At 40.4% G+C, this 20,734-nt stretch overlaps 1 protein-coding gene across 1 annotated transcript; it reads left to right on the top strand.

The window, feature by feature from the left end:
* Positions 1–4,971: 4,971 nt before the first annotated feature.
* Positions 4,972–20,086, top strand: dclk3 (doublecortin-like kinase 3). Its single transcript, XM_041809469.1, has 7 exons — positions 4,972–5,035; positions 7,025–7,242; positions 11,362–11,493; positions 13,983–15,164; positions 16,716–16,848; positions 19,021–19,188; positions 19,494–20,086. Exons 1-7 carry the CDS (start codon positions 4,972–4,974, stop codon positions 20,084–20,086), a joined length of 2,490 nt encoding a protein of 829 aa, XP_041665403.1.
* The last annotated feature ends 648 nt before the right edge of the window (positions 20,087–20,734 follow it).

Raw genomic sequence — 20,734 nt, 5'->3', positions numbered from 1 at the left:
ATTCATCAGTTAATGGGTAACCACCAACCAAGGTGACTTTCAATTGTATTGAATTTACAGATTAGCCATAACATTATGAACTATGGATGCACAATACTGGACTTTGTGAATATCAGTTCTGAAACAATATATGGACAAACATATTCAGCTGCCTGACCATTACACCAACAGGGACTGTAATGACATTGTATTCAAATCCATTCATTCTGTAGAGAATCTATGAGGTCAGACGCTGATGTTGGACCAGAAGGCCTGGCTCACAATCTCCATTCCAGTCCACCAAAAAGATGTTCAATGGGGTTAAGGTCAGGGCAAGACAAGTTCTTCCACACCACACTTATCAAACCATGTCTTTATAGTCCTTGCTTTGCGCACTGGGTCACATTCATGTTGGAATAGAAAAGAGCCCTCCCCAAACTATTGCCACACAGTTGGAAGCGTAGCATTGTCCAAAATGTCTTGTTATGCTGAAGCATTAAGATTAATCTTCACTGGAGAGAAGGCACCTAGCCCAAACCCTGAAAAACAGCCCAGTGCCTTTAACCTCTCCACCAAACTTCACAGTTGGCACAATGCAGTCAGGCAGGTAATGTTCTCCAAGCATCCACCAAACCCAGACTCGCCCATCTGACCGCCATGGTCACTCCACAGAACACGTTTCCACTGCTCCACAGTCCAGTGTCAGTGTGCTTTAAAACTCTCCATCCAACGCTTGCCGTTGGACTTGGTGGTGTGAGACTGTCGCCATGGAAATGCATTCATGAAGCTCCCACTGCACAGTTTTAGTGTTAACATTAATGCCAAAGAAAGTTCAAAACTCTTCAGCTATGGAATCAGCAGAGAGTAGGCCACTTTTACACACCATGCTCTTTTGCAGCTGTTGACCCTCCTCTGTGATTTTCCACGGTCTTCTGATTCATAACTGAGTTGCTGTTGTTCCTAAACGCTTCCACTTTCTAGTAATATCTCTTACAGGTGACCGTGGAATATTCAGCATGGACCGTCTTATTGCAAAGGTGGCATCCATCACAGTACCATGCTTGAAGTCACTGAGCTCTTCAGAAGGACACATGTTGGTGAATGGAGACTGCATGGCTAGGTGTTGATTTTATACACCTGTAGGAACACATCTGATTGAAACACCTAAATTCAATAATTAACAGGTGTGGCCAAATACTTTTGTCCAGTTGTTTTGAATATTTTCCTACAGAAGGTAAATGCCAGGTTATTCTTTAATCTAACATGGTGTTTAACCCCAGAGTTGTTTCAATCAAACAAAATTATCTACTCTTTATAACCCATATCATTTACTCCTTTATGAGGCAATCAGTGGAGCCTGTTGCTGTGGTACCAGCTGCTGGCAAACACTGAGCAGCAGTAGAGTAGTGGACCTTTGTGTGTATGTTTTTGTCTAACCTCTGCAGATGGGCACAACATTTGCATTCCTTGACTCGCCTCTGGTGAACCAGCAACAAGGTGAAAAGGATAAAAGAGGAAAAACAGAAGTGGACAGAGTTATTTAAGGACGCCACGGTGAATCAGACAGTCAGATTGCTCTCCCTCTTTTTTTGCAGCGTTTGGAAAGTTATCACCTTTAATCCTGTTTCATGACACAGCATACCATAGAGGGATTTCACAATTTAAGCTCAAAGCATAAACCTTTTTGTTATGTACCCCTAAGATAAACTTCTTATGTTTATATAGTAGTGTCTCCAAGCCACTGACCTGGATCAGCAGTCCTGGGTGTTTCCACCACTTCTGTTTGGACGATGACGACTCCCCCTGCTGGCCAAACAAGGCCTCAAGCAAGATTAACCTTAAAAAGGCCTCTTGGACAACACTCACTATGAACATTACTTTAAGACTTAAAGAGAGACTTTGAGACCTCTCCCACTCCTCACACCTCCATCCCTCTACTATAATCATGTCGGCAGATGAAAAGGCGTCTTTACCTCTAAAGGAAAATATAAAACCATAAATAAATGACACCACAGCTCCCTCAGTGATTCCCATCCAGGATAAGAAGCCGGATCAGGAGTTGTGCTTCCTGATCCAATATTAACTGTAACCTAGGAGACTGAGCCATGGGGGGCAGTGTATTAAAAGATCACCCAGTTACTGTGTGTTTTTGTGTGTGAGAGAGCGAGAGAGAGGGGCAGAGTATTGGATTCCTTCATTGAAACTATGGTTACTTTCTATGAGACCGACATTTCCTCTAAACCCCTCTGTCAGTGCGATTATACACCATAATGTCCCAGCCTGCATGTTTAATACAGAGGGTTTAATGTGTGGGCTGATGCATTTTTAAAACCGTTACTAAGGCTGCAGCTGAAACAGTTAACAGATTTGACTGAGGATGCAGAAGTGAATGTTTTAAACTCTAACAATCTTCTAGATGTACTTTTTTAACACATGCATCAGGGTGTGAAATCAGCACCCACCACCAGCCAAATGCCAGCTTTTCTGAGCAGTGTCAGGTGAATTTGGTCAACCTACCAGCCAAGCAGACCTACACACCCACTGACCACAGAGCCCTACCTATAAACAAAACTGTCCATCTATTCTCTCTCTGACCTTGTCCTGTACATGCCTGAGCCGTTCTAAGAACATCCCACTGTCTTTAATCATGTGACACATGGAAATAGCATTATTATATCCTCCAAAGACCTGAGCTTTTGTTTGGAATTCATTTTTAGTTTCTCAAACTTTTTTGGTTTCACTGGTCACTGAACAGGAATTTCTTGAAAAAACTCCCTTCCAAAATCCACACAAATTCCAAATATTTCATAAAATTATCTAAAATTACTGTCAAGTATTCCATAAGAAATGCCCGAAAATTTCTTCATAAACTTTCCTACAGGTTCAGTTTAATTTTATCATAAAGCTTACATATTCAAATTTTAAAAATCCCCTAAAACTTTTTCACTAAAATTTTGGGGAAAAAATCATGCAAAGTGACACCAAAATTTCAAAGCAAATTCCAAAAGATTAACAATTAAATCCCCCAAAATTCCATGAAAATAACTGAAATATCTACACAAATTCTCTGAAATTGCCATGATCTCCCCATTCCAAAATTCCCAATCAAATTCCCTAAAATTTCCATATATATTCCCCATGTTTCCTAGACTAGGCTAAAAAAAAAAACCCTTCCCAAAAACTTCCAATGATATTCTCCAAAATTTACAACATATCCTTTAACATATCCCTTAATTTCCATCAATATACTTGAAATTTTCCAGAAAAATTCCCTCATATATTCAAACAGAAAATTGTCCCAACATTTTAAGCAAATTATTTACATTTTACTGGAAAATCTGAAAAAAGATCTCAAAAACTGATAGCAAAAATTATTACAATGTTGCAGAAAAGCCAAAATATGATGTCCTTATATGGACATGCGGGGACTTAGGAGGATATATGGACCAAATTACGCTCACTCTTTCCAGAATAACCTTTATTAATCTTGAACATTTAAAACATTCAATGTAGAACATAACAGTCACAATAACTGAAAGATGCACATTGAACCAGGAAGTCCTCTTCCATCATGCTCAGTAAACCATCCATTGTGTGTTGTGGTTGCAGAGTGGACTTATCTAACTGGGTTAGTAACTTCACTCATGGTGCAAAAGTGTCTAATGGCCTAAGGCATTCTTGGAAAACTCAGCAGATCAAGAGTACACTCACACTAGGCAGTCTGTACTTGTACCGTGCTAAAGCCATTTGACCTGCTCCCCAGTCTTTATTTTGGCACACTGCTTAACACATCCTGAGCACAGATTCATCACACACCAACATCATCACACAGAACATCCTCTGATGATGAATTTATTTGTCTAATAATTTGTGAGCAGTTACAAAAAAATATTTCAAGTGGCTGAGTACCTTTGACTTAAAGATAAAAAACAATCCTACAACTGAGTCAATGAATTTACTCATGGCACTCAAGTGTCTAATGCCCAGATGCATTCTGGGAAAGCTTGCAGACTAAGGAATAATTTTCAAATAATTTGAGAGAGAATACATAGAAGTATTGAATAGGCCTACTGCTTACTTAAAACTAAAAATATATTCAATCAACTCAGAAAATAGAACTGAAATAGTTATTTTGGATTTTTAAGTTAACTCAGCTCAGTTTTTAAACAACTTCTACTGAGGGGTCAGTGTTTTGGGTTAGTGTACTCAGTGTTTTTTGTTTGTTGTTGTTGTTTTTTTCAAGAGGGCACCAAAGGGCAATTTGTCAAATTTGTTCATCAAGAGGGCACCACAGAGGGAAATTTGTTAAATCCTGTCATTAAGAGGGCACCAAAGAAGGCAAATAGTCAAATTTGTTCATTAGGAAGGCAGCAAAAAGGCACCCATCAGGGCACTTTGGCTGCCTTCTTTCGAACATGACTTCATCAGGAGGGGCATTTTCCCCCTTGCCCCCCTCTGGATCCGTAAGTGGCCAACAGCCTAATCTTATAAAATTCATTGTATAATTTTCATTCCTGATTTTAATGCCTCAGTCAGAATATAAACTAGTAAAGCAGTAATAATGGAGCAAATAAGTTCCGTTAGTAAAGTTCAGAATAAAATGTCTTTGGTCGACTTTGTTAGCCCTTCTCTTGATTAAAGTACGCTACTGAAACAAAATTGAAATGTTGAGATAACAAAACAACTGCTGTCTTACCCACACACACACACAAAATATGTTTTGACATAACATCTTAACACGGCAAAATGTTTCGTTGTCCTACGTTTTATTTTGGTGACACAATCCTTCGATTTCCGGTGTCTTCTCTTTGTAGAAGCCGTCGAACTTCACACGTCTCCATGGCAACTAGTGTCGCTACTCCAGCTCCGGTCATCTGAGGGCTCATCCCGTTACCGTTTTAGAAGCTGCTAGTCTCGGATAAGATCCAGCCACAACGGAAAATGGAGAAAAAGAGGGAATAACTGGATATTAACGCGATACTTTGGAAAGTCATGACGCCATCACAGAGAGCCCGGTGTGCATACGAGGCGCGTGACGGTAAATGGAGAAATACAGGTGAGTGGTCGGATTTTGAGGATTTAAACGGTAAATGCAATTTAAAACTTTATTTGTGTTGTTATCAAGATAGTATGCATGTGTTTTATTTTATTCTGTATTTAAAATGAGTTCACATAAACTTTTACAGATCTTAAAGATTGTCGAAACTCTGAAAAAAGTTTATATAAATAAGGCTTTGAGAAACGTCTTATTACTGTATTTAACACCCTAAAGGTGGGCTTCATGTTTGAGTCAATTCCCCAATTAGGCCACTCAAAGAGACTCTTTCCCTTAAATAACCCCACACAAACAAAAACAAACGAACAAACGAGTTTAGCTGTAAACTCTTTTAATGCGTACCTAGTCTACAGAGAAGGATTAAATTATTAACCCCCACCCCATTCAATTTAATTTTTTTCTTTCTTTCTTTCTTTTTTTTTCTTTTACGAGCAAGGAATTTCAATACAGCTTCTCCAAACATCCTATTTTTGTTTTGGATGCTAACATTATTCAACTGCAAATATTTAGTTGCGTCTTCTTTTTGCTGTATAACAGCCTGCAGTTGTTTGTTGTGATTTTCAGCAAGTCTCAGTCACGTCTCCTGAGGACTTCCAGCCTATTCTTCTTTGGCCAATCTCTCAAACTCCTCCAGATTTGATGGTCTTCTGGCATGGATCTTGGTCTTCAGTTCAGCCCATAGATTTTCAATTGGATTCAAGTCAGGGCTTTGGTCAGGTCAGTCAATAAGGTTCACTTTGGTCTTCTGGAGGTAGTTCTTCACCAGGAGACAGAAGACAAAGAGATGACCCAGACCCAGTTTAGCTGCTGACTGCTTGAGGTTTTCTTTCTAAATCTTCACATATTCTTCTTTCTTCATGATTCCTTCCACCTTTACGTCACTCCTGGTGCATCCCCACAACTCCCACTGCCATCTTTCACTGTGGGGACGATGGTCTTTAGGTGATCCGCCTCTCCCGTCTTTTTCCAAACATCACCAACGTTTCTGTGGCCAGAGGGCTCTAGTTTGGTCTCATCTGACCAAAGGACATGCTTCTAGTATCAGAATCTGTCTCAGTCTGGCTTGAAGGTGTCTCCTCTGCAGAAGTGGACTTTTTCTCTATCCATTCCTGTGCAGGGCTCTAGTGATGGTCTTCTTTGAGACTACAGTTCCTGACTTGGCCAAGTCCTTCACTAGTGTCTTGAATGTGTGTTTAGACACACCTCTCTCTAGTTTTCTTTCCAGTCTTTGAAATCTCTCTCTCTCTCTCTTGAAAGCTGCGTTAAAATTCCTTGCTCACTTGGGAAATACTTTGGGAAAACAGTTTGTCTTAAGGGGGCTGATAATTTCATCCTCATCTGTGTATTTAATGTAATGCATATTTAGTAAAGGCTGTCTGCCTCTGCTGTGGAAGGCCTGTTTGTTGTTGCAAACTGTGTCAAGTGCCTCTCTCTCAGGGGCCCAGCTGGTGTCTTGTTAAAGTTAAAGATAGGGGTCTTGTGTTTCTGTGTTGTCCTACATCTGGAAACAAAACCAAACAAAAACAACCCCCCAAAGACTGGATGGATAACATCCCGCCGTCTCCCTGGGTGCCAGAAAGTGAAACGTCAAAGATGCTGTGGGTCTCTAATGCTTCATCAATCATGCAGATTCAGCTCTGCCCTAACCAGGTCAAACAAGTGCTTGTTAATTTGTGCATGTGTGTATGTGTGAGCACGTAAAGGTCTGCATGACTTAAGGAAGCTTAAATAATTCACCAGGTGGGGCAAGGTGCCTGAAGAATCTCAAATGGCCCCTTTGCACTCAGTGTGATGGAAAACACTCAAATCTGATCAGTCGGATTTGTTTTCACACACAGGAGCACACACTCACACAGGAGGAGGAAGTGGTGTTGGGTTACTTATGAGTTTTCTTTGGGTACAAGTCTGGGAGACACAATTGAACGATCATATCAGTGATATTCAGTCGGCTACACCGTCAATAATCCGTCTTTCTTTCTGCTACTACAGATCCTCCTGTTCCATCGTTGAAGCATGCAGGAGGTCAACCCCAACCATGGCCTCTTCACCCCCACCCTAAGGTACAGGTCCTGAAGTCCCACTTCCCTCCTCCTCCACCTCCTCGTTCTCACCTCCCTTTTTTCCACACCCGGCACGCAGAGGAGAGCGCTGAGAGGCCACGCTTGGTCACTATCGTCCGTCCCTGTGGTCAGAGTACACTACGAAAGGTGAATTTAATATTTGGTATCTTAAAATGGACCCATGTGATGATTTATTTCTTTACTTGATGGGTAGATAATTTTCTTATACTCCAATAAAATAGTCAGTATTTGGTTGAGAGCTTTACTCTGAAGTTATACACAGTTCATTCATAAAGTATTCAGACACTCCACCTTTTTCAGTTTTCTTATGTTGCAGCCCGATGCTGCGTTCATTAAAGTTCATTTTTCCTCATTAATCTACACTCAGTATCCCATCATGACAAAGGGGACACAGAATTTTAGATTTCTTTTTCAAATTTATTAAAAATATAAACTGAAATATTTAGTTGAAGCACCTTTTGTTGCAATTTCAATATGAAGCAACAAGCTTTGCACACATGGATTTGGGGATTTTCTGCCAACCTTGCAAATCCTCTCAAACTCTGTCAGGTTGGATGTGGACTGTAAAGGTTTCTCCAGAGATGTTAACTAGGGTTCAAGTCAGGGCTCTGGCTGGGCCCCTCTAGGACAGTCACAGAATTGTCCCTAAGCCACCCCTGTGTTGTCTTGGCTGTGGTCCTAGGGTCATTGTCATGTTGGAAGGTGAACCTTTGGCCCAGTCTTCAGAGAAACACCCCCACAGCATGATGCTGCCACCACCATGCTTCACTATTGGGATGGTATTGGGCAACAGTTGAGCAGTGCCTGGTTTCCTCTGAACATAACATTTAGAATTGAGGCCAAACAGTTCAGTCTTTGTTTCATCAGAGCAGAGAATCTTGTTTCTCACAGCCTGAGAGTCCTTCAAGTGCTTTTTTAATGAACTCCAAGCAGGCTTTCATGTGTTCTGCACTGAGGAGAGGCTTCCATCTAGCCACTCTGCTTTAAAACCTAGATCAGTGGAGAGCTGCAGTGATGGAGAGCTGCAGTGATGGAGAGCTGCAATGATGGCTGTCCTTCTGGAACTTTGTCCCATCTCCACACAGGATCTCTGGAGCTCAGTCAGAGTGACCATCAGGTTCTTGGTCTCCTCTCTTACTAAGGCCCTTTTCTTCTCATTGTTCAGTTGGCCAGGTGACCAGGTCTTGGCAGAGTCCTGGTTGTGCCAGACTTCTTCCATTTGAGAATTCTGGAGGCCACTGTGCTCTTGGGAACCTTCAGTGCAGCAGAAATGTTTTTGCAGCCTTCCCCAGATCTGTGCCTGTCAACAACCCTGTCTCTGAGCTCTGCAGTGTTGCTGCACCGGGCCTGAATACTGATGTCAATGTGAGATTTCAGTTTTTTTTCTTTTTCATAGGTTTGCAAAAAATTCTTAAATTCTGTTTTCATGTTGTCACGATGGGTTACTAAATGAAGATTAATGAGGGGAAAGATGAATTTAAAAGACAGTAGCATCAGGCTGCAACATGACAGAACAGAAAAAAGTGAAGGGGTCTAAATACTTTATAGATGAGCTGTATATTTTTTACATGTCTAATAATTTTATTGAATTTTTACTAATTTACTTATGAGTAGGGCTGTCAAGAATAATTGCATTAATCATGATGATTAAGATCTGCAATTAGTACATTAGTTTAAATTTTGTTTAAGTGCATGCTTTATTGTCTCTTTCAACACTCTTTAATTGATGTACATCAGCATCTCCCTGCAGCTACAGTGATGTTAAATAAGTCCACCACTGCTCCTTAATGTCTCATTTCACTTTAAAAACTCAAACAGATCAGTGGACAAGTCAGAAGTCGTCAAATATTTACTTTTTTACTTTCCCCTCATTTCCTGTCAATGCATATCAAGTTCCTTTTTTCTGTGGTTAAACTCACATTATAATCCTAAGTTGACCTATGAAAGCAGGTCTGTATCCAAACAGGAAGTCTTTAGTTTAAGCCAGTAGAAACAAATCAAAAATGGCACAAAAACAGTTTCAAATGCTAAATAGTGGAATTTTAAAATGTAATACTTTTTTTTTGTAGTCACGTGATTTTGATGATGTGGACATTTCCATTGGGGGGCAGGAAGCGTGGGACAGCCATTAGGAATGAATGGGAATGGTGAAAAGTTTGTACTTTACAGCTCTAAATTGACCTGCACTCTGCAGTTATCATCAGAAAATTCTACATACATTAAGTATCATCCCAACTCTTCACTAAAAGTTACCTGATGAGTAACACGAGCAATATCACAAACTACTCAGTCCTGCAGACCCACTTGGGGTGTCTAGCAAGATGAAGGGAGTCAAGAGTCCAGAGGAGTCTAGTACTGAGCTAAGAGGCTAGCTGAGCTTCTTTAACATATAAAAAATTCCTAATTTTTTCAAGAATTTGTTTTTAATTAAAATGGTGATTTGCTATCAACTGGGCTGAATGATTTGCTAAAATAATCTAATTGTGTTTTTTTTCCCAATATTGCAATTGCAATTTAATATGCGATTCTTATTAGGCTCCTCAACTTATGCAGTTTCAACAAATTCAAGCAATAAATCATTCTATACCATAACCTACAATCAGTCAGGAACACTCATCATACATTTAACCATTTTATTGCAAAATGGATATGGATTTTGACTTGGCGGAGAAGGCTCTGCTTTAAAGACACTCCCTGGGTTAGTCAAGCAGCATGCTCTGACTTTTCATGGCTAGAAACCCCCATATGAATAGATACATAAATGACAATGTGCATTGAAAACAAAGAAGTTATTTTAGAAACAATTAATCCACAGTAGCATGAATCTAAATATGACGGTGCAAGAAGCTCTATACTATAAAGGAGGCGGCTGAGGTGGGGGAGGAGAAGCTGGCTGTAAGCTGACCGCAGCTGAGGGTATGAACTAATAACAAGCTTCATCAATATTAGACAGAATTAACTGGTTATTTCTGCTCTTATTGCAAATTTGATACCTATTGCTTTATTGAATGGGATTATCATTTTAATGTCACTCATTTTGACTAAAACAAAAACATACGTAAAACACAAAAAGGAGGATTCTTGTAAACCATTTTTTAAAAAACTGACACTTAAATTATTGCATAATGTACACAAAATCTCTGCTTCTACAAAAATGAATGTATTAAACTGCTATTTTGACAAATTTTAAGTTAAAGTAATATTGCAACTTCTGCGATTTGTAAATTTCAGCAGGCCATACTGCGAGTTAATCTAATTTGCGATTAACTGCCTAGCCCTACTATCAGCAGAATAAAGCTTGTAGGGTGAGAGACCGAGTAATGATGAGCCATTCATGAACGAGCCTGTTCTACTGACCGCTCTTTTACGTTAGCCACTGTAGCTAGCTCCTGTTTGAGTGCCAGTTTCCTTTCCTCCTTCCTATGATGCTATTTAATCCACATTTTAAAAGCCAAACTGGTACCAAATGATGAGCCATTTGGGAGCCAAACAACCAGTTCTACTGAGCTTGGCCAAATGATCTGGATCTCTAAAGAGCTGCTGAAGAAACATGGGTAAGATCAAAGTTTAATGAGCTAAACTATGAAGAAACTATTCTGAACCAAACTGGACTGCTTTGTGAAAACGGACCATTCAGAGTTGTGTGACATCTCTCACCCAGGCTTCAGAAGGAGACTTTTTAAATTCCTGCTTGCTGCCATGTCTCTAGGTGTTTTTTTTTTTTATTTAAATTTTTGCCTGAATTCTTCACTACTTTCAGGATACAAATGTAGCTTAAGAATGAGAAATAATTTCAGTTTTGCAGTATAAATGCTTGGCATTGTCATAAACACCTCTAAATATGGCCTTTTGATGGAGTTTTTCTATGCAGAAATCACTACTTGCCCCCCATCGAGAGTTCTCTGCTTCTACCTGATGTCATCTGCAAAGAACCTATAAAAAGTATGTGATTAATCGCAATTAACAACAGAAATTCTGAGATTAATCAAGATTTTAATCCTTTGACAACCCTACTTATAAGAAATGTTTGGCCATTCATTAACTGAGGTTTCTCAGCATGACAAAAGACAATAGGTAGTGGGATTTTCATAGTTTGGCCTTTATTGACTATTTATGAAAACATTTTTACCACCCAAAAACCTAAATAAAGGGTTCTTATCAGAAAGGGCTTCTTACTTAAAAGAGAGGTTAAAATTTATGGGAAAGAATTGCACAAGAGTGAGAATAACTTTCTCCTTTTTCAAGGTAACAGTCCTCTTGAACCGCAGAGGTGTGGTATCCTTTGAGCAGCTGCTATTGGATATCTCTGAGGCGTTGGGGTTCCCTCGCTGGCACCGAGCCAGAGTCACACGCCTCTACACCACCCACGCACGAGAGGTGAGCTTCAAACGAGAGACACTAAAACATGCTAGTTAGCCTCCGGGGTAAAAGATCCACTCAGAGGCTCCTAATTCACCACCTTCATGTTACTCTCTCTCCTTCTTCTTTGCATGCTGGGATGGTCCCTTGGGGCGAAGTGTTAGGAACGTGAAACATGTATGCACAAACTACAGTAATTAAAGCTGTTGACCCCCGTCATGACAGGACCTCTAGATTACGTAAAGAAGCAGGACACACCCTCGGGCCCTCTTCTGACAGTTAATGATGTGCTTTGGGGTGCTCCCATGCAAATGTTCCGTTAAATTTGCTCAAACAAGTCACCACATGGCACACCTGGGGCTTCAGAGGCTCCTGAAGTTATTTGGCCCCCAGAGCTAAGTCCTATTGTCCCATTGAAGATTTAGGACTGTCATTTTCCTGTTTTGCATGCAAATACTCTCCAAAGCTCTACAAATCAAACTAACAAGCTGGGACAACTACCAAGAATGGTCGTTTCTTCTAGCTTTAACACTTGACAAGCAACAGTGTCATAATCAGTTTCAACTGAAGGCAAATATTTTATTTTTAATAACAGTGAGTTCTGGTTATATTCCAAGCAATATATGTTGGTTTCAGTTTCTTAAATGTATGAATTTGCTGCATTTTATCGTTTGGTTATAAGTCTTTGGAATTTGAATGGTTGGTTTAACTTAGAGGAGTTTTAAGCTTGTTATAAAATAACATTAACTACTCTTTATGAGCTGTAAAAGCTCACAAGACGATCAGCAGAACATCATCGTTTCATTATAGTTATTTTAAAAACCAAAACTGTTGCCAGGGGTGGGTTTCAGACAGTCATTAACATCAAGCCAGAAAAATTGGCTTTTTTTTTTTTAACAACAATTCATGAGCGAAATGTCTGACTGTGAAAGAGAGCAGGAAAGAATGTACAGAGCATATGCATGTGGCAAAATCAGTAATGAGATGGGCAGATTTGTCCACTGGGGGTGCCAAAATCCTATAAATAATATGCAGCTTAAAAGACGACTGTAGCTTAGTAGGTAGAGTTGGTTGAAGGTTCGATCCCCAACTTCTGCACTCACATGTTGATGTCACCTTGGACAACATACTCTATATGGACAAAAGTATTTGGCCACACCTGTTTATTATTGACAGCAGGTTTTCATTCAGACTTGTTGCCACAGGTGTATAAAATCATCACCTAGCCATACAATCTCAAACATTTATGATCCTAAATGGGCTGTTCTGAGGAGTTCAGTGATTTCAAGCGTGGTACTGTGATGGATGCCACCTTTGCAAAAAGATGGTTTGTGAAATTTCATACCTGCTGGATATTCCACAGTCAACTGTAAGTGATATTCTTAGGAAGTGGAAGTGTTTAGGAACACCAGCAATTCAGCCATGAAGCAGAAGACCACGACAAATCACAGAGTGGGGTCAACCACTGCTACGGGGCGTGGTAGGTTAAAGTCACCAACACTCTACTGATTCCATAGCTGAAGAGTTTTGTGCAGCAGGATCTTCATGAATGGGTTTCCATGGCTGAGCAGCTGCATGCAAGCCTCATATCACCAAGTCCAATGCCAAGCGCCAGATGGAGTGGTGAATAGCACTCTGACACTGGACTGTGGAGCAGTGGAAATGTGTTCTGTGGAGTGACCAATCCCACTTCTCTGTTTGGCAGTCAGATGGGCATGTCTAGGGTTGGTGGATGCTGGGAGCTTTACCAGTCTGACTGCACTGTTCCATCTGTGAAATTTGGCAGAGGAGGAATAATGGTAGGGGGCTGTTTTTAGGGTTTGGACTAGATCCCTTATCTCAAGTGAAGGCTAATCTTAAGATATGACTACCAAGACATTTTGGACAATGCTATGCTTCCACCTGTGTGTCAACAATTTGGGGAATGCCATTTTCTATTCCAACATGACTGTGCCCCAGTATTCAAAGCAAGGACTATAAAGAAATGGTTTGATGAGTTCAGTGTGGAAGAACTTGACTGACCCCACTGAGCACCTTTGGGATGAACTGGGACAGAGACTGTGAGCCAGGCCTTCTGGTCCATGACCTCATAATGGCTCTACAGAATGAATGGGCACAAATTCCCACAGAAACACTCCAAAATCTTGTGTAAGGCCTTCCAAGAAGAGTAGAGGCTGTCATAGGTGCAAAAGGGGGCCAACTCCATGTTGAAGTACATGGATTTGAATCCAATTCCATTACAGTCCCTGCTTTTAAAGGTTTAAAACAGACTTCTGTTCCTTGAAAACATTTCCAAACTCAGGTTGTTCATGACTCAGTCTGATTATTCATTCATATCATACAGATTTGATTATTGCTGGACTTCCAAGAAAAGATATTAAGCACTTTCTTTAGTTGCTTTTATTGTATGTTTTTATCTTCTGTGAAGGACATTGAGTTTACCATTGCATGAAATGGGCTATATGAACAAAACTGATATGTACTGAATTCCTTCTCTTATTTTACAGGTTAGGGGAGTCTGTGATTTCTTTAGAGGTGACGTGGCCTTCCTGGCTCTGGGTAAAGCTCGTCCTGATCTGATAAGTGTCCAAGAGGCTCTTGAGGAGTTGTTTCCAGAGCATTCTGACTTCTGCGCTGACGCACTGAGAGCCTGGGAGAAAAGACTGCGTCCAGCACCTGATAAAGCAGCCAAGGCCGACAGCGGCTACAGTGAGGGGACTGACAGCAGTGAGACACAAACAAAACAGGAGTCGGGCCACGACACGAACATACACGTCAAAAATAAAACTAATACAGACGCAAATACAAAACTGTCTCATCATGTAGAGACACAGCAGCCTGAGAAGAGTCAGAAAAAGAACTCTAGTAGGAAACCTGCTCACAGACCAAACCACCTGCAGAAACTATGTGTGAGAGGAGGGGTCAGGACGAGAGCGCCTTCTGTCATTGGTCCATTCAAACATGAGGTAATTCTGAGAGAAGCAGACATACTAGCTCCTAATCTGTGTGAAAACTGCTTAGCAAGGAGAGCCAAACATCAGGCGCCAGAGCGGCTCAACGGAAAGGTCCCTCTTCCTCCTCTGTCCAGGAAGCAGAAAGGAAGTTGTCATACAGAACAGGAAGTGAGAAAAGTGTATGTTCATATAAGCCCTTCTTCTACTCCTCCTCCTCCTCAGCCCATCGGCAAAGAGGAGAAAGTAATTCCTCAGTTACAACTCCTAAGTCCTCTTCCAAATGTGGGGGAGACCTTTAACCTTCCTTCAGACGGCAGTGATGTCACTCTCACTGATATCGAACGTTGCTACGAAATCGGACGCGTTGTTGGAGACGGCAACTTTGCAGTGGTGCGGGAATGCCACCGTCGTGACAACGGGCAACCCCTTGCTGTGAAGATCATCGAACGCTCCAAGCTGATTGGTCGGGAGCACATGATGCAAAATGAACTGAGTCTCCTAGGAAGCCTCTGTCACCCCCGCATAGTGCGGCTGTTCGCACACCACCACACTAGCTCTCACTCCTACCTGGTGATGGAGCTGGTGAGTGGGGGGGATCTGTTCGAGGCCATTAGTGAGAGGGGGAAGTTTCCGGAAGCAGAGGCAGGAGTGATGGTGTCGGACGTGAGCGAGGCCTTGAACTTCATTCACTGCAAAAGTATCGTCCACAGAGACCTCAAACCAGAAAACCTGCTGGTGAGTGTCAGTGCGTGAAATTTATCTGGGAGTAGTTCAGCTTTAAAAGGGCTCTGGTTTTCTTTGGTTGGTAAAATTACATCTTTTTCATATCACCACTGGAGGGCGCCAAAGTTAGTTGTCTAAAAAAATTAGCCATACAGTAGCTTTACATTTAAAAAATTACTTACAATTCATTTCTAATTTAAACAATAATCTATAGCTAAAAGTGACTTTAAAGAAAGAACTTTTTTGGTCTTATTTCTTCCAGATTCACAAGATACACTATGCGGACAAAAGCATTTGGCCACACCTGTTAACTGAATTCAGGTGTTTCAGTTGGGGGGATTTTTCTGATTCTTTGGAGAATTGAGGACAGGCCAGGGGCACATATTTTTGTTAGAAAAGTGTATTTTGTATATGTCCCCTTTAAAAAGGCAAAATAGCCGTAGACCTCTAAGGGTTAAACTTCGAAAATAAAGGATGGCTGTGATCAGCCAGGATTGCCTGGGCCTTTTTCAGGGTCCTAACTGTGTACAACTGCGTTAGATCGCTAAGGGCCAACCCTGAAATTTTACCACAGATTCTTATAATGCCCTGCAATCTGTTACGATTTTTGATACAGAGGAACCCGTACTGAATGATAAAAAATAAAGTTAAAACATTCAATATAATAAGAGTAAAAATTCTTCATAAAAGTATTATCAAATTCTATCAAATGTTCAACAACTTAAATGTATTTCATGAAAAATTGACAGTTTGGAGTATAAATAGAACAAAAGAGATCTTACAGAAGGACAAATATGCATTTGTTTATTTTACTTCATTTTTTTCACAAAAAAATATGGAAATTTGGCTAATTTTTGAGGAATTTCCTAGTTATCTTGGGTAAACCAGCTTTGTAATCCAGGAAAAGGAGACAGATGAGTTGAAATCTTTAGAAAAAGACTAAAATTTACTCGCCATCACAAGAAAACCGTAAAAAAAAGTATAGATGTTCTGTATGTCCACTTGTGGCTTTTTTATATCTTAAACTTTTTGCATGTTTTTCCTGACACTCATTCATGACCTACTGGAAACAGCCATGCGACCCACTTTTGGGTCTTGACCCACCAATTAAGAACCACTGCTGATTGGGCACAAATTCTGACAGATATACTCCAAAATCTTTTACTTTCCGAAAAGAGTGGAGGCTGTTGGCTTTATTTTAAAGTACATGGCTTTGAATAAAATGTCATTACACTGCCTGTTGGTGTAATGGTCAGGTGGCTGAATACTTTTGTCCATATAGTATACTATTAGATGTGATTTATTCCTAGTTGTTCCTTAATTTATGACATAATGTTTAGTGTATTTATCCCACTCTAAGTCATAGTCTTTCCAGACCCTCTTATACTTCAGCTGATCATGTCACATATGACAGTGACACACATTCATCATTCATTGTATTAAAGTGAAGCGTTGTTATGAATGACTGAGCGAGCATTCATTGTGCTTTTAGAAAAAAATACTCCAGATGTGTAATATACAGTCTGTAGTTCCTTTTCTGATTTTGTGTCTTGTTCCCCTCAGATAGAGCGTGTCGGTGCTGACATCTGCAGGTTGAAGCTGGGAGACTTTGGTCTCGCCATGGTTGTTACTGAACCGGTCTTCACCATATGTGGGACTCCCACATATGTAGCCCCAGAGATTCTCTGTGAGTCAGGTCAGTGCAAAACATTTTCCCTTTTAAAGTCCTTATGATGAGATTTAAACTTATAAAACAGACTGAAATTAATGCTGCTGCCTCTGTATGACCTACAGTCAGTGAGTGACTAGAGTGCTTAATCTATAATGCTTTTATTAATTCCAGAACTTGTTGTTGTCACATGAAGTGACTGACAGCATGTACTTGAAACAGCCATTGTTTATCTTCCAAGACATTCCTGATGAGTGATATACAGTATTTGACTGCTTAATGAAATCAGAGAAAGTAAGATAAGATAAGAAAAAATTTTATTGTGAGACAGAAAGACAGAAACGAGCAATATTCTACAAAAGTAAGAAATACAATGTGCAAATGATACTTAAATACAATATAATCAAAATTCAAAACAATAATAACAGTAACAACAATACTATTTACATGTATACACCTACACTTGTGGAAGGACTAAGACCAGATTATAAATAAAAAAAACACACACAGTGTGTATGGTGTTGATGTGAAAGAGGGACCAAAAATTCAAGGGAAAAATAATAATAAAATAATAACAAATTTAAACAAATTCAAAATTGAGTAAATTAGTAAAGAAATAAAAGGTGCTACTTTAGCAGCGTTTCCACCAGGTGGTCCAGTTTGATTGGGTGTGGTTTGGTATTACTCCCAAAAATAGTTGGCGTTTCCACAGCAACCTGCACCCGCACTGGGGGGGAAGACTGTAGAGGTTGGTAATCAGTAGGGAGCAAGCAGGATGTCTCAGCCGTCATTTTAATAACTCCATTTTAATGATGTTCACCATGGTCAGTCTAGATCCTCAGCTGATAGAATCTGTTTATAGAAATGTGTTTATAGACACAACATGAAGCTGGGCTATCACAGCAGAAACAACAAGAATTCAGTAAATGATGAACATAAGAGTAACCTCATTCCATTCTCTTTCCTCTTATCTTAAAAGGAAAATTAGGACCGTAAATTAAAGTGTACAGTAAAATAATATCTAAGACAGTGGCTTCCACACTTTTTCTGTTGGGCCTTTCTTTGGCAGATATGAATACATTTACCCCCCTCCACCATACAAAGCAATGTGAAAAAATGTAAACATACAACAACATTATCAGTCATGATTGTCTCTTACAGACTTTAAAGGGAGTTTTAAAAATTGGACCCCCTGAAGAAGAACAATTTCCTGAAAGTTTTAAGCTTTATATCAAAGTCGCCCAATATTTTCGGTGACTGCTGTGGGCTTGTTTTGTGCTACAGATCTTCGTGAGTCAAGGTGCAGCTGTGAGTTTGTCACTCTGTTCATTTTCAGTGCCCTGGTTGATCTGTATGTTGTCTTGATTGAGGCAACAGCAGAAAAAACTATCTCACACAGGTGAGATGTTGCAAAATGGAGAAGTAAGCCCAGGGGTTCATTTGAAAAGTCAAAAAATACCTCCTAAGTCCTTTCCTGTTCACTTTCCCTTAACCCCAATGAAAAACGTTTCAGGGTTAAGGAAAGGTGGGAGTAAGAGGATAGGAAAGAAGAACAGCGGTGATTAGGGAATCCGACCGCATTTTCCCTAGGCAGTTGTTACAGATGTGTGTCATTCGTTTAAGACTACAATTTAACGTTGATAGTAATAATGAATAATAGTCAAATATTTTCATTTTTACGACTGTATTAAATTTTTTTTTTTTTAATTCCCTACGTATCCATTTTTCTTTAATTCTCTCGTCTCTGTTACTTTTATTAGTCTACTCTGGTTCTGTCTGTCTTTCACCTCATTATGTGAAAAGCTCTATAAACTGCTTCTTGTGTAATTATGATGATAAATACAATAATCACATTATGGCAACATGCCACCTTTATCGCTTGAATTGGTTGTAATTTAAAAAATTTTATCACATTTACTCTAATTTTTCAAACGGACCCCAGGGCTCTCCTGCCCCCTCTCCAGCCTGGCTGAGCAGTCACTGAAAGTAACAAAACCACCATTCATGTCAGTTATTTGGGACCTTTTCCAACTTTTGATCATGGAAACACAAATAAATTCATACTGTGCTGTACCAAACTGAACCAGACTGCTCGGTGGAAACAACCTGTTCACAGGGAGCCACCAAGTTGGTACAAACCTCAAGTTCCCCTACATGAATCTATCATGTTGCTAATTTAATTCTGTTGTGACTCAACAGGTTATGGTGTTGCAGTGGATGTTTGGGCTCTTGGTGTTATTCTTTACATCCTGTTGTGTGGATTCCCTCCATTCCGGAGTCGGGATCGAGACCAGGAAGAGCTGTTCCAGCTAATAAAACAGGGGCAAATCCACTTCCTGTCACCCTACTGGGACCCCATCTCAGAAGGTAAAGAGTACAGAAAGTGTCTGCATAAAGACTGCTTTAAGAAAGCCCATGCAGTCTGACTTATCCGACTTCTTGGGATATGGTAAACATTTTCAATGATGTAAACCTCTGCCCTGTTTGGAGTTAAGATGATGACTAAACAGGACGTTTTTTGGCACTTGATTGAAGATGTAGTGTTAAAATGACAAACTCAAGGCTTTAAAAGAATAGTCTAAGAACCAGTGGATGAAATCATGTTGGCAACTGTCCTCCTCATAAATACAGTTTATGCTGCTGATATGTTGCTTCTTCTCTTGTGTGTGCAGAAGCCAGAGGCCTGGTCCGAGCTCTGCTTCAGTCTGATCCCACAGTGAGGCTGACAGCTCAGCAGACCTTGCTACATCCCTGGGTAAAAGCTATGGTTTCAACCTGCAGGCAGGGGGAGCTCTCAGACAAAACTCAGAGGTGCAAAGCTGCTGCGGGAGCAGGACCAGACAGAGACCAGGGACATGTCCAGACCAATCCAGCAGAAGCTGACACAGAGGAAACACCAAGACGCAGCATCAGTGATGGAAAAATCCCACACGAAGAGATCAGCGAGAGACAGGCTGACATCAACGCAGGAAAAGGAGAAGAAATGCAACAAAAGACAAGTGCAGTTAACAAAATATCCTCTCAGTTCAAAGTGCACACGATGTCAGTGGTCACACCTGATCAACAGAGACCAGAGAGCCCTGCTGAAACACCTGATGGGGGGCACAGCAGACTGGAAAAGCAAGATGAAAGCCCCTGTGAAACTGGCCTGGGTGATGAACTCAGTAAACTCAGTGATCCTAAAGATCAAACTGAACCTTCGGCTGAGATTAAAGGACCTTCAAGTCCAACCAGTCAGGAACAAGAAAACAACAGAGACCTTTAAATGCAGTTCTACCTTAAAACATCAGAACAGTTTTTCTAGGTTCAGATCTCCATCTCTCCTCTCACAGACTATCATAGCACTGTTAACACCCCCGTCCACAACAATAGACCTGACCTCAGTGTCAATCATCTGTGAAACTGTGTGATTATATCAGGATTGTTACTTTCATTGTCCCAGACAATAGCACTGATTTCTCTGCAGTTGATTCTTTGAATGACCTGCAGGAGATGGGATTTACTCTCAAAAGGATCTGATTAATGAAGACAGATACATCTTATAAACTAGTGTATATAATCGATCCTGTGATCATGAAGTGATGTAACTACATAGGTCTGAGTCAGACTAGGAAAGTGAGAAGTAAAGGTCTGTGAAATAGCACTGATTAAGATGGAAACATCAGTCATTGTTCTTATGGTTTAGGCCCTGCTTACAGGAAAACGTTCTGCTTAAGTTTTCCGTCTTCATTTGCAAGTAGTTCCACATGCAGACGGCAATGTTTTTAAAACAATCTCTGTGCACACGAGATCGCAGAACACACCAAAAAGACTGTAGCATACATCCCAGGCCAGTAAAAGGCAGTATGATTTTGCAATTAACCAAAACACGCGCCTGTGTAGAGACCCTTCCTTCCACATGAATTTGTGATAG

This window comes from Cheilinus undulatus, linkage group 16 (genome assembly GCF_018320785.1).
Source record: "Cheilinus undulatus linkage group 16, ASM1832078v1, whole genome shotgun sequence".
Taxonomy (NCBI): Eukaryota; Metazoa; Chordata; class Actinopteri; order Labriformes; family Labridae; genus Cheilinus; species Cheilinus undulatus.
This window is presented reverse-complemented; position numbering and strand designations above follow the sequence as displayed.